Below are 13,789 nucleotides of genomic sequence, written 5' to 3'. Positions count from 1 at the left end.
ATTGTAAGGTTCAGAAAATGATAGCTGCAAATCAAATGCAGAGAAGAGGGAAAAAGTTGGAAAGCCAGTTAGAATATATGAGCGTGAGTAATTCATGTCATGTCAGAACTGTAAATTTTCAAAGTAAAAGATATGTAAAGATATCAAATATAAAACTCAATTGATATAAGACTTCTGTTAAGAGGGTTCATAGACTAAATGATTGTATTCTATAGGTTTGTAGATCGTGGGAAGATCTTAAAACTACCAAAAAGTCCCTCATCGTCTTATAACTGTTTCAGAGAGAGTGATCATAATTTCTTTCCCTTCTCTTCTTCTTTTCCTTCTCCTTTCCAGTAAAAGTAACTCTAGTGACATTTCCTCTTAATCTGGCTTCAAATATTGGAGGAATAATGGTCTTTTAAATTCCCTCAATTTTTAAAAATTGGAATGAACTAGGAAAACAATGAAGAACAATTAACTATAGTTTTGAGCTCAAAATGACTTTTCATCTGAAGGATCTTGCGGTTTCTCCAAGAGTAAGTGTAAGTCATGCATATGATATAGGGTCCAATGATCTTAGAGAAACTCCCAAAGATAAAGCTCAAACACTAATGTCAAACTTAGGCCCTGGGGTAGAGACTAGATTTCGGGGAAAGAGGGATATAGTTCTTGTTTCATGATTTCATCATCATCAGAGATGGGAAAAATCCCCCTTCAAAGATAAATAACAAAAAGATGTTTCTCATTAGGAAAAAAACCTCTCCTTAAATGCATATTCCTGTCTATTATATAATTTGCTGAAAAAAATTAAGATCTTCATGCAATCCTTTTGGATTTGCTACTCAACTCCAGGCACTACTCAAGGCACTGATAATGCAATAGGAAACAAGACAGACAAAAATCCCTGCCTGTGTGGAATTCATGTTCTATTAGGGGAAAACATAAAATAAAATAAATAAGCTATATGGTGTATTAAAAGGTGGTAAAAGCTATGGAGAAGAAATAAAGCAAATAGATAAAATAAATAAAAAAAATAGAAATAAAAAAAGAAATAAAGGAAAACATGAAAAACCAAAGGGCCACGTAATTTTAAATAGGTAAGTCTAGAGAGTTCCCTCTAAGAAGGTGACATTTGAGCAAAGATCTGAAGGAGGTGAGGAAATAAACCAAGTGGATATCAGGGAAGGAGGCAGAAGGAGCAAAAGGGCAAAACTTCTGAGGTGGAGGCATGCTCGGCAAGCTCCTGGGACAGCAAGGATGACAGTTTGACAAGAGAACAAAGAGAAGAGGAAACAATCTTAAGAGATGATCTAAGATCTAAGAAAAGTCAAGGTCACAGATCAGGGGTGAGAGGGTATCTTGTGTAGGACTTCAGAAGCAAGAAATTAAAGTATTTAACAATTACTTTTGCATCGTACAGGCAAAAATGCCAACCCAATCAGAAAATACACTATTCTGCCATACTGGTGTTTACTTAACTTCATACCAATTCTCCTCATGCTCCATTTTAAGGACTTTGGTTTCTACTCTTGCAGAGAGTTTTGAAGAGAGTGAAATAATCCGTTCTTACTCTTGCTAACGTGTTGTAAATTGATTCTAGGGGCCAAGGGCAGAAGAAAGGAGACTAGTTTTCAGATTATTAAAATATTCCCGGAGGAAAATGTTGAAGTCTTTGACCAAGGTAGTGATGGTTTGAGAAGTGATGAGAGTGTAGATACATATATTTTGAAGGAGAGCCAACAGTATGAGCTAGATGATTGGATGTGGTTGTGAGAGAAATATTGGAGAGAAAGAGAAGTTGGCTCCAAAGTTTTAAGCCTTAGGAACTGGAAGGTTCCAGCATGGGATTGCTGGAGGGGAAGGAGGTTCAGGGTGAAGGAAGAGAAGTTTGGTTTTGTAAATGTTAAATGGAAGATGTCTATTAGACATCCAAGTAAAAATGCTTAGATATATGTATTCAAAGGAAAGGATGTTACTAGTCTTCTCCATGAATCCCAGATACAAAGAACACAATAACTTTCTAGCACTAAAATCTTATCATGATATATTTTTAAACACTTGGGTAAGAATTTACAAATCAGCATGTAAATATTTTAATACTATGCAACTCACTGAATTGTGTATATATGTATATACTATAGCATGTTTTTCTTAGAAGGCAACAAAGTGTTTATGGTGTCTGATATTTTTACGATTCTAGTCAGAAAAAAGGGAAGAAGAGAGCATATTTATTTTTATTTTTGGAGAGAAGTGATACTCAGAGATAAGGATTTTTGGAGATGTTGTTGTTGCTGTGTGAAGATAGATCATACATCAGAGCCGTGACCATCACATCCCATGGCCTCTTTTCATTGGCGAAGTATTTAATTCTTGACATCATAAACCTTTGGCATTTTGAAATAGTTTTCTGTATTTACAATACACTTTAATGCACTTTTTAGCGACAAGAAGCAGAGACCATATCTCTGTTTTTTCATGCATTCTCTGGTTTCCCTGGAGTTATTTCCACTCAGGATGCTTCTGCAGTCACTACTAGAAACTTGGGCTCTTTCTGACATGACTTCAGGAAGAGGTGTGAATAACAATTCTTGATAACCTCACAAGCTGTGTAGGAGAAAATCATCTGCATTTAAGCCAACGAAAGTCATAAAGTCTATTGTAGAAGGTTCTAATGTCTCTTTTCCCCTCATTAGGTGATTTTTCATTCACAGGTAGGATAATGAATAGAAACTCGCAGAAGATACAAAGATGTATTTATTGAATAAGCATTTTTTTCAAGTCAGGCTGAATGTTTTTATTTTACTTACTATTTTCAACTGGGATTATTTTTAATAAGATGTATTTAAATGAATGATTTTTTGTAATTCATATTTCTGAATTTGGTCTCTGATGTCTAATCAAATAACTTTACATAAAAATGTGAAAATGTTAGCTATTTTATTCACCGATCATTCCCATTGCTATATGTAACTTAAAAGTTAATTGACTTTTTCATTCAAACTATCCTTTGAAAGCTTGTCTAAAAGTTTAGGACACTGAAAATGTCATTTTGATGAAGTGTTATGTGTTTTCCCCTTTAAGCTCCAAACAATCAAATATCAGAAAATTTCAGATGTCCTAACTTACATAGCTCACTAAAATTTCTCTCAAAATAAAATTATTATTGTCCATTTTTAGAGGATGTTTTAGAAATCTCCATTGTACAGATGCCACAGATACAATATTACCAAATTCAACATTTACTGTATGCAAAGTAAATGCTTTTTTAAAGCAGAACTGTATATTTATTCAAAAATTATACCATTTATGGTATTATATTGGGATAAACAACTCCCTCAAAAGGTCAAAGATATTTGAGCCAAACAGTAGTGTACTTAGTATTCTTATCCAGGACTTGCATAATTACATCTCGGATATCTTGCTTTTTCTGGACAGTTTTGAAAACAAAAACTACTTGGTTTCCAAAGTTTTATTTATCTTTCAAACAAATAAGTAAACTGAAAAACTGGATTAGAAACAAGACAATGCTTTGAACCTCTGTTAAATATAAACCAATTATAGCCCATTGCGATTTTTCAAAATAGTTGAGGATTGGTTCACTCTTAAAAGTTTTGTTAAAATTTATTTTGAGTTTTATTTAGGCCCCCCTCATTCACCACGAAAAATAATTTTGACAGAATAAAGGCATTGATATCATTAAGGACAAAAATATTTGCATTGAAACTTAAAACTAAATCAGCTACTGATCAGATGCGCTCTAAATTGTAACCACGCCCACTCTTTACTATAAAAGTGCGTTCACTGTACGTAAGTCCTATACCTATTCGGTTTTAAATAACTTTTCTTATTTCAACAGTATCATTTGCACTCCTCTTGCTTTAGAAAATAGTACAACTTGGGTGTTTCAATCTACAGAATTGCTATTTTATATTTTTTCTTACAGTCCAGGGGAATAAATTTCCAAACTCAGCACAGAACAGAGTTCATAATATTATCTTCACATGTGGGATTAACATATGGATGTTTACAAAATAATGACCTGAATTCATGAAAAAAAATTGTATTCTCTAAGCCATTAAGATCATGACATAATAATGTTTCAAAGCCAAGCCACCTTTTGTATTTTTACTTATCTGCCCCCTTTCAAATAGTAAGTAGTGCTAAATAGTTCCAATAGCATATTGGAAAGCAGTTTTTTCAACTAAAACAAAACCAAAAAACAAATCCTTTTCACTACTGAAGAGAATTACACACCCTGGATATTTAGTCAATCTTCTACTTTTGTTCCAATATATTTTATATAACCTGCTGATACTTACATGATCTAATGCCCTGATACATTTAAAATGTACCCACTGTTTTTAGGCTATATATCTATATCGCACATATAAAACAGAATATATGTCTATCAGCTTATTGATGTAAAAAATGTAAAAACCATATCTGAAAGTTCAAATACTGTGCCAGAGCTCTGCTCATTTTATTTTGTGTGTTGAAAATCATCCTGAAATGCCCTCACGGCTGATGGCAACTTTTCAAGTCATCATTAATAAATACACACAAAATAAGATGCAAAGGAGATATTATTAACTAACCAGACCAGTTACATGTTTAGATAAAACAAGAGAGGAGTGCACAGACTTCCAGCAGGTTTTCTTGCTAGAACTTCTCTAAAGGACCATAAATATGTCCGTAAACCTTTAGGTGGTTTGTGGGAGGAAAGGAAGTCTGTTCCTGCAGACACACTGCCATGGCTCCAAGAGTTCTTTTTGTGAAGAGTGATAAATGTGTTCCCCGATGTCTAAACAACTCTCTATTTTCTTGATGCATTGGAGGGACCTCTGTTCCCTCAGGAATATTACAGAAAATTCTAATGTCTAATTTAACAATGTGACCTAGTTAACAATATTAAAGAGAACCTAACTGTTTGGCTTTCCTGCTTATGAATGTCTGAATTACCAGTACTGTAAAGTAAGCAAGCATTTTACATGAAAAGACTTAAGGATGTCTCTGCCTACACTTATGCAAACTAATATTGAAATAAAATAAAACATGCATGCCCACTTCAAAAACTTGCTTGCAAAACTCTATTTAATACTTGTATATTGTTTTAGCATAGCTCCAGAATTATCAATAACACGTGTTCAAGTTACTGCATTGAACTTACACAATAAAGACAATACTGTATGAGAATGCTCAAAGCAAGGCCTCAGATATCCTTCTTCAAATATCTATATTTTATCCTTATAACAAAGATGCATGTATTTACTTTTTGGAAGAGAGTACAAGTAGAATCCACTGTCTAGTATCACTGATACTCCATTTTTAAAGAGGCACTTTTTCATATTTCTTAGAGTATATTTTCATGATAATCTCTTCCTTTTTAAATATCACTCAACAATGTGTGCAAATATCACTGACAACATAAGAGAAGTTATTTATTTTTAAACCAGCTTTGGAAGCAGCTGCCCCTGAAACAATGGAGGAACGAAAAGAAATAAGAAATAGAAGGTAGCGCAGGTAAGGGGAAAGAAGACAGTGGACTACTGGCCTATTCCAAGTCATATATGACAGTTCTTTGATGTCTACATATTTTCGGTAAGAAGCCAAAGGAAAAACCAAAGCATAGCTCTCAAAACAGGCAGGCAAATTCATTAGGACAAACGTCTAGTGTTTGTGTGGGAGCAGGAATGTGCTATTGCAACTAAATTGAAAAAATATATGGGTGCTTATTTGCTAAGTTATGTAACAACAGACATAGCTACATGACACAGAAAATCACATGAGAGAAAAAACTCCCAGTTAGTTAGTTAGTTAGTTAATTAGTTAGCTGGTGCTGAGGGGAAAATTCATAAAGTTGACCAAATATCCCTTGACTAAGCAGCTTCAAAAACATTACTGCAAAGTTAGTTTACTCACAGACTGAACTAGACATATCAGTTTCAAAAAGCGTCATTGTTGTAATCTGTTAATTCATTTAAAAATATTTTACACAATCCAGCCAACTCTCAATTGCTCATTCGAAGAAGAGCAGACGAGCAGCAATGCCAACACAAAGTTCCCAAATGTTGGGTAGGGAGATAGTGTGAATGATACTTATAATTAGATAGGTATACACACAAAAAATGCCTTCCCAGTTATTTTTATATATGACACAAGACTTATGATAGAGGAAAGAAGCTGGCTATGCCAATTGACATCTCAAGCTGGTAGAATTCCGAAAATTGGCAATAAGTGGTGCATATCAAGAGAAACTTACAAGAATGAAAAGTTGATTGGCCTTCTGTACTTTGTTTCTATTTTATTCCAATGCATCATATTGCCTAACACTTGCTTGTATAGTATATAAAGCCCAAGGCTATAAAATGTAGGTCAGGTAGGCAAAAATGTAAGAACACCAAAGGTTAGGGTTCTTACACGCTTAAGAGTTGCTGTGGCTTTCTATCCCTAATTCATTCCAATATCTATCATCCGTATGGTGGGAGCAGAGTACCTGACAGTCATTACTATTCTGCACTTGATTAGAGGTTGGTATTTTTAAGATGTCTTTCATTCATGTTATTTATGTATATTTATGTATTTTTACAAATACTAGACAGTTCATTGGTGATACTGCAGATTGATGTACTCATCTTGATTTTAAGATTTTTGGCTGTAGAATATAACTGGAATTTTTTTAGCTTTTGGCTAAAACGTATACAAAGGCTGCTACACGCCTTTATTTCTGTTGCTTTCCAAGAATTCCTTGAGATATTTTTCTTTCAAAAGAATATTCTAATGGTAAATTCTCAACCTCAAAAGTTACCACTCTGAAAAGGTAGTAAAAATCTCGTTTTTTCACACTGGAATTTGATGTAAGATTTTTTAAGTGTGCTATAATTGCAGAATTTTTATGAAATAAAAACTTTAAATAACATAAGCATTCCAAATCTAGATTTAAACTATAATACGCTATCTCAGATGTCCTCAGATGCTTTCTTTATATCTTCTGGATGCAAAATGTTCTTTCAACCTTTGCTGAAAAGAAAATGTGTATTTATAGGATCATGAGGATAATTAACTTGAATTTGAGAAAAATTATATTACTCTTAGTCACCTGATACTGCCTATGCTATAAGACCTGTTGTTGTTTTGAAAGAAAACTATATTTCACTAAAATGGCACAGATTGAAGATTGCACTACAAATTAAATTGAAATTCCCTTAAATAGGTTCACTGAAAGTCTGTTTCACTATACCTCATTTTCATCAACTTTAGTGGAAGTGGTTTTCCAGAGTTAGCATCTCATATAATAATCTATAATATCCCTAAGATCACTGAATATGTATGATTTATTTTATAAGCCTGTCACATCAAGGATTTATTAGAGCTCAGTAAAAATATATATGTGTATGTGAATACATATATTTTTCAACCAGTGCACAAGAATTAGAAATTAGCCCGTTATCCATACGTGGCAACTTGAATGTTCAAAATTAGCTGTCAAAATACTATTCAAGTACGAGTTCTCTTTCTGTTGGTCAAAGAGTTTTGGGGGGAAATGTCCTTGAAGTACATCAGACAGGGGTATAATAGGGTCTTCAATAAAGGACACATTGTGAAGACAGTAGTTTAAAAAGAATCCACTCTCTTTCAGAATTCCACATCTTAATTTAGGGAACATATCTTCTCACAAGACTCCAGGAATTAAATAACAGAGAAGAATTCAAGTGTTCAGTTTACCAGCTTATCTGCCATTTCTCATCTCCAAAATGCAAGGCCAGTGATAGTCACTAGGACACATTTTTCTGTGAAATGAAAACCACTAGACAGGAAATACATTTATCATAATAATTTCCTAGAATCATCTAGTTCCCTGTGTCTATTAAAAGTACATTTGAATATGACAGAGTTTCAAAGAAAAACAGTGAAACAATCACTATGATAGCTGAAATATGGCTTCATAGGAAACAGGGCTACATTTAATTAGTTTTGATTGTTTATGTGTCTTTTCTGTTTTTCGTTATAGTTCATATCACTGGCAAAGACTCATGAGCCAATCTTTTCCAATTTAAGTTACTACCAAAATTTACAAACTTGACATGAACATTACATTGTATTTACAAAGAACTTGGCACTTACAGAATAAATTATTGACTTTTTTTAATCCAGACCAGGGCACCCGAGGTTCAGGCAAATGGGAAAGCCTGATGCCTTCTTATATATTATGCTACGTTAATATGAATAAATAAGTTTCCAGCTGGTAATTCCTCCACAGTGCTGTCCCTGTTGCTGAAAACAAGTACCTTCCATTTCTAATCCCTGGGGAGTGTAGAGAAGTTATCAGTCCAGAGAGAGCAAAGGTTGCATGTTTTCTTCCTCATTTTTATCCATGCGTTTTAGTACTGTAGGATCCACTACTGATTGGGATCTGGAAATGACAAAGCCAATGTCAGTGAGTTATTACCAAATAATCATGTTCTCTTCTCTCTTTTCTCTATTATTACTTCTCTCATGAATGCGGATTATCGTCCCCTACGTCAAGAAATTTATGAACTGAGAAGACTGCACATTTAGAGAGAGACACACTTACGGTGGTGTTTTGCATCAGAGTGAGGAAACAATCCCCTCTGGCCTCTAAAGGGAATAATGAGCAGCAAAGGATTCTAAATATGCAAAAATAGGCTTAAGTCCTCAGCTTCACAATCGAGTCTTTTCTTTGAGAGTGAGAATTTCTACTATAGGACAGAAGTATTCCAATAGAACATCTCCAAAGGGGAAATTATGACAGCGAAATTACTGTTATGAGAAATGAAATGGAAATGATAGAACCCTCGGTTCCTGTCTGAAAGGGCTCCATGAAACAAATTCAACATGAATGTGCATTTTTTGACCATTTTTTATTTTTAATGATCACATTAGGAAAAAAATCAAAATTTGAATGTGAGTTTTCTTAAATTTCCCACTAGAACATCTGAATAAATCAATCTTACTCCTGAAAATTTTGTGAAATATTTTAAGCCTTTAAAAAAGTAAAAACTCCTCTTGTTTAGGCAGCAGCAATTTATGATTAGGAAAGCAAACAATTTGAAAACCCCTTGGACACGCCTTCAATACCAGGTGGGAATTCTATCTCAACTGATCATTAGGAAACAAGGTTTAGCTGGGAAGGAGAAAAGTCAATGAAACATGCGACTGTTGTGGCAGGAAGCTGCCATCTTAATAGCTATGGCATTAAGGAAACAGCTGCCCTTTTAAAATTCTCTTCCGTAATGAATTTTCCCCTGCTGCTGCATTCCAGCCAATTGGCTATTGCTGTGGCAATATGCCCCTTAGCAGACTTCATTAACTTTCGAAAAGAAAGACTATAAGCTAAAATACAACTGCACCAGCTAATGAAAAAAAGAAGTGATGGAACGAATTATCAAAACAAAAATAATTACAGGACTAAGTGATAAACCGACTCCATTTAAATAAACTTAAATTTGTTTCTAAAGAGGGAATGAAAAGGAAGGTGAGAACACTAACACAGGGAGATCTTATTTCCTAAGTCATTTTCACTATTTTATCTCAATAATAGGTATTAGACGCCTATATCAGAAAGGAGACAGTAAAGTTGAATGCGTGTGTGTGTGTGTGTATGTGCCAGAGAGAGAGAGAAAAAGAGAAAGAGAAGGAGCAATGATAATTTATCTTACAAAAAAGTACACGAATAATATACATTTTAATACAGTAGACAATTTTACAAAACACTTAGCGATTAGATTTTTACCACTGTTTTTTCTTAGACTCAACTAAAAAAGTTGGTTTCCCAAGATGAATCCATGCTAAAACATACAGAGGCTCATTTAATGTCCTGCACTAAGGCATTAACTTGACAGCTGGTACCCACTAGACTATAAGTTCCATGGACAAGGACTTTATCAGTTTCTCTCCTTACTGCAAACACATGTGTCACAGAGTCTGTTACAGAGAAGGATCTCGATATCTTAATTTGTATCCAATAAATAGTTTCCATACTGAAAGAAGTTCAGTATTAAGCATTCAAAATGAAGAGTAATAAAGATAAAGCAATTTATCCTGTGGAGAAAGAAATTCTTAACAGAAAATGTATTTTAAAATTCTCATAAAGATAAATCTATTATATAAATGTTGAGCTATAGCCTAATAATACTCAATAAGTACACAGCATAGCTCTTCAGACAGCACAAAGTACACAACGTAAGCATTCGCCATCATGTTCTATTAAAACACGCAGCATAAATACACACGTGCAATCGTTTAAATCCTTATGTTCCTTGATTTAAAAAAATTATTAGAGGATATGATGATTTTAATGAAATAGTTTAAGTAACAGTGCACTATTCAACCTGGTTTTAAGTTCCTAGTTTGCTTTGGTCATGCACTAGAGAGATCAGAATTGTTGGATGATGAATGCTGGCTCCATATGGAGAACAATTCCTCAATAAAATAAGCCAGGCAGAAATAATTTCTGATGAAGAATTTTGGGGGGGGTATTTAATTGCCCCAAGTGTACTGTTATTTTAGTCCAGATTTTTTCTCTTTCTCTTACATAAAACAGGGTTATTTGTGCAGGATCATAACTGTTAATGAATTGGTCTGTTTCAACTGCAATACAGAGGTGTCTGTCATTAACCCAAAGGACATCTCAGCCGTCTCCACACAGCCTCTGCTGTCTTTGCAATAAATAACTTTTATTTTTTTCATAAAAACCAGTAAGTTAAATTTAATTATCTAGGTATCATTTTTTCACTTATTTTGCATCTACACTGTTGTGCTATACCTTAGTATTTAAGAGGCTAGATTTTGAACTTAAGTGGATTCCAATTCCAATTCTGCTATTTACCAGCTCTGTGACCACGGGGAGGCTATTTAAACTTTCCAAGATTTTGTTCCCTTATCTGTAAAATGAGGGAAATAACATCTACATCATACAGATGTATTGAGGATCAAATTCAATACTACATGCACAAACTCCAGCACAAATTCTGGCAGATAGCAAATGGTAATGGTTAAGGAAATGACTTATGGAATACCGTTGCCTGTGTTCCAATATTAGCATTGATACTTGTAGCTATGCGGCATGTGGAAGTTACTTATCGCCTCTGTATCTGGGTCTCCTCATCAATAGGATGGGGATGGTACTACCTTATTAGTTGTTTAGAGAGGCAAAGGAGTCAATATTTACAAAGGATTAGATAGGATCTGGCATGTAGTAACAATAGATGTCGAATATTATTCCATAAAATTGAAGCTCATATTACCATAACGATATTAGTATTGTTGTTCGTACAACTGTCACATGCCAGGCGCTATCCTAGGTACTGGAGATATAAGGTAAAAGATACTCCCCCAGTTTAAGGCACCCTCAGTCTAGCGACTTTGTGTCTTTTCACATGACTATGCTATCCCTCCACAAATTTACACAGGGGGACAAAGTCTTCTTCCTATACATCTAGCTAAATTCACTAAAGGAAGAATTATCTACAACTCTTTGGAGAAGGAATGATTTTCTTCCCCTCTCAATCTAAGGATAACATAAAACTATAGAAGGACACAGAAGAGAGGAGAGCAAGGTGGATCCCAGGAACAATTTCCTCCCATCCTTTATGGGGAATTACCATTCCCTGACATAGAGAAGATGAAAATCAAGTGAAACAACTTTCTTGATCTCGTTCTTTGAAAGTTTTCAAATAGAACCATAAAAGCTTCAGATGATACAAAACCTACACCAAACAAAGGACGTCTGAAATCCTAATCATCCCACGGCAGCAACAAGAAACTCAGGGCTGGGGAGGTCGATGTGCTGTGAGCCAAGTCTGCAGGGGACAAAATGGCCTAATTAATTGGAGAAGAAAATCAGCATCCAAAAAGACTTCAAAAGGTGAACAGACTGAGCCAAATCTAACAAGATGGTTTAATCAATTGAAATAATGTGCTTGGAGGAAAAAGAGAAATAGAGAATTATGAGGATATGGATCTATAATTAAAGAGACACTAGTTTTAGGGAGCTCAATATGAGTCAGCAATGTGCTTTGGCTGCTGGAGTGGCAGTGACAGTGACAATAACAGCAATCAAAGGAATCCAATGAGGTCTACACTGCAAAGCCACAATTCTAAAACCTAAATGCAAGTAGTGATAGCGTCAGATATCACCTATTCAACTCTGAACACTGCATTTAAAAGGGGCCACTGACAGAGAGCAGATCACTGTTTCATTCATTTAACTGGTACCTAGTGAGCACCCCCTGGGTGCCAGGCCCTCCTCCAGACACTGGGGATTCAGAGGATCAGAGGAGAACAGGATAGATAAAGCCATTAAAGTCTCCACGAAGCTTACATTTGGGGGTGGGGAGGCTATAAAATTAGATAAAATCAGTCATTTGACAGTCTGATAAGTGCTACGAAAAAATAAATGATGGTTGATAGACAGTGGTTGATAGAGAGTGACCGGAATTAAGAGGAAGTAGGGCTAATTAAGACCTGGTGATTGACAAAGACCAAAAGACCATTTTGAGGGGGTGACCTTTTCCACTGGAAGATGAAGGAAGAGAGTATTTCAGGCAGAGGGGCAACAAATGTAAAGATCCTTAGATAGGAACAAGCCGAAGAGGCTGAAGGAGAATAAAGAAGGACGCTGTGCCTGAAAAGCAGGGGAGGAAAGAGAAGGTAAATAAACTCAGGAGAGAGGTAGGCAGGATCAGATCATGTAGCACGTTGTAAGCCACGATACGGAATTGATTGTATTCATTGTATAATCAGCAGTCATTAAAAAATTTAAAGCAGATAAGTGAAGTGATCTGATTTACATTTTAGAATGATCTTTTGGATTCCCATGTGGAGCAGGGTGAAGGATGGAGGCAGAGACAGGAGGGAGGAAATTTGGGGGGGAGTGCAGGCAAGCAGAGTACAGGTGATGTGGGTACAGCTAAGGTTGGAGAGGACATGGAGAGAAATGTGCTCATAGGAGGGGACCACATTAGTGAACATGTCACAGAAGGAGTGGCCAAAGGAAATGTGCATTGTTAACTGAGAAAGGAAAAGACTAGGGAACACCTGTGACAGGTGTCTCCAAAGACTTATATTGCTCAGTCCAGAGTGAGGGCGCTCTATGTCATTGTGTCGAGGAACGGTAGACAAGGTTTATGTCAACAACATGAAAGACTCTACACCTCATCGATTGGAAAACTCTTCCACCACATAAAGACTATGTGACTTTAGGGACACAATATGTTTTAAACAGGGCTTCCTTGAGGATTAAATTAATTAATGTCACCAAAAAAAGGTACCTAGAAGGACCTAATCATAATAAGTACATGGTAAATGATAGATTGTAACAACTATTATTATTAGGATTATTATTTTTATTAGAAGAAAGTTATTCTTAGGCAGTTGGATTTTAATTGTTTTTTTTAGAAAACATTTTTGGAAATTTGATGAAATATATGCCTTCTCTCCAGAAAAAAACACGCAAAATACATATATTCATTCACACACATACACATCATTTTGAATACGACTCTTAGCACTTAACAAATCCCTTTGAGATCCCATACATGAAACACTTTGGTTAGGAGAGCACAGAATTCTAATCAAGAAGCCCTGTTTCAAAAGAAGGGAGTTGAGAAGAGCAAACTTGGTTTAAACATAAGCTTGTTGATTAGTGGAGAAATTAAAGCTGGGGATATCTCTGGCCTTTCAATTCTCTCCAAGGAGTTGTGGAGCAGCCTAAGGTGGGAAAGACATTATACACACCAACAACAGAAACAGCAACAGCAACAGTAGCAAAAAAAAGAGCACAGCCTCA

At 35.2% G+C, this 13,789-nt stretch overlaps 1 protein-coding gene across 2 annotated transcripts in view; it reads right to left on the bottom strand.

Moving 5' to 3' along the window:
* Window positions 1-2,718: 2,718 nt before the first annotated feature.
* CLVS2 (clavesin 2) overlaps window positions 2,719-13,789 on the bottom strand; it is a 72,399-nt gene continuing 61,328 nt past the window's right edge. The window contains exon 6 of one of the 2 annotated variants that reach the window (XM_014852935.3): window positions 2,719-8,392. In XM_014852935.3, the coding sequence (XP_014708421.1) occupies window positions 8,305-8,392 (88 nt within the window). In that variant the 3' untranslated portion in view covers window positions 2,719-8,304. The remainder of the gene's footprint in view (window positions 8,393-13,789) is intronic. The other variant, XM_044757451.2, reaches the window with a different exon arrangement.

This window comes from Equus asinus, chromosome 24 (assembly GCF_041296235.1).
Source record: "Equus asinus isolate D_3611 breed Donkey chromosome 24, EquAss-T2T_v2, whole genome shotgun sequence".
NCBI classification, from domain to species: domain Eukaryota; kingdom Metazoa; phylum Chordata; class Mammalia; order Perissodactyla; family Equidae; genus Equus; species Equus asinus.
This window is presented reverse-complemented; position numbering and strand designations above follow the sequence as displayed.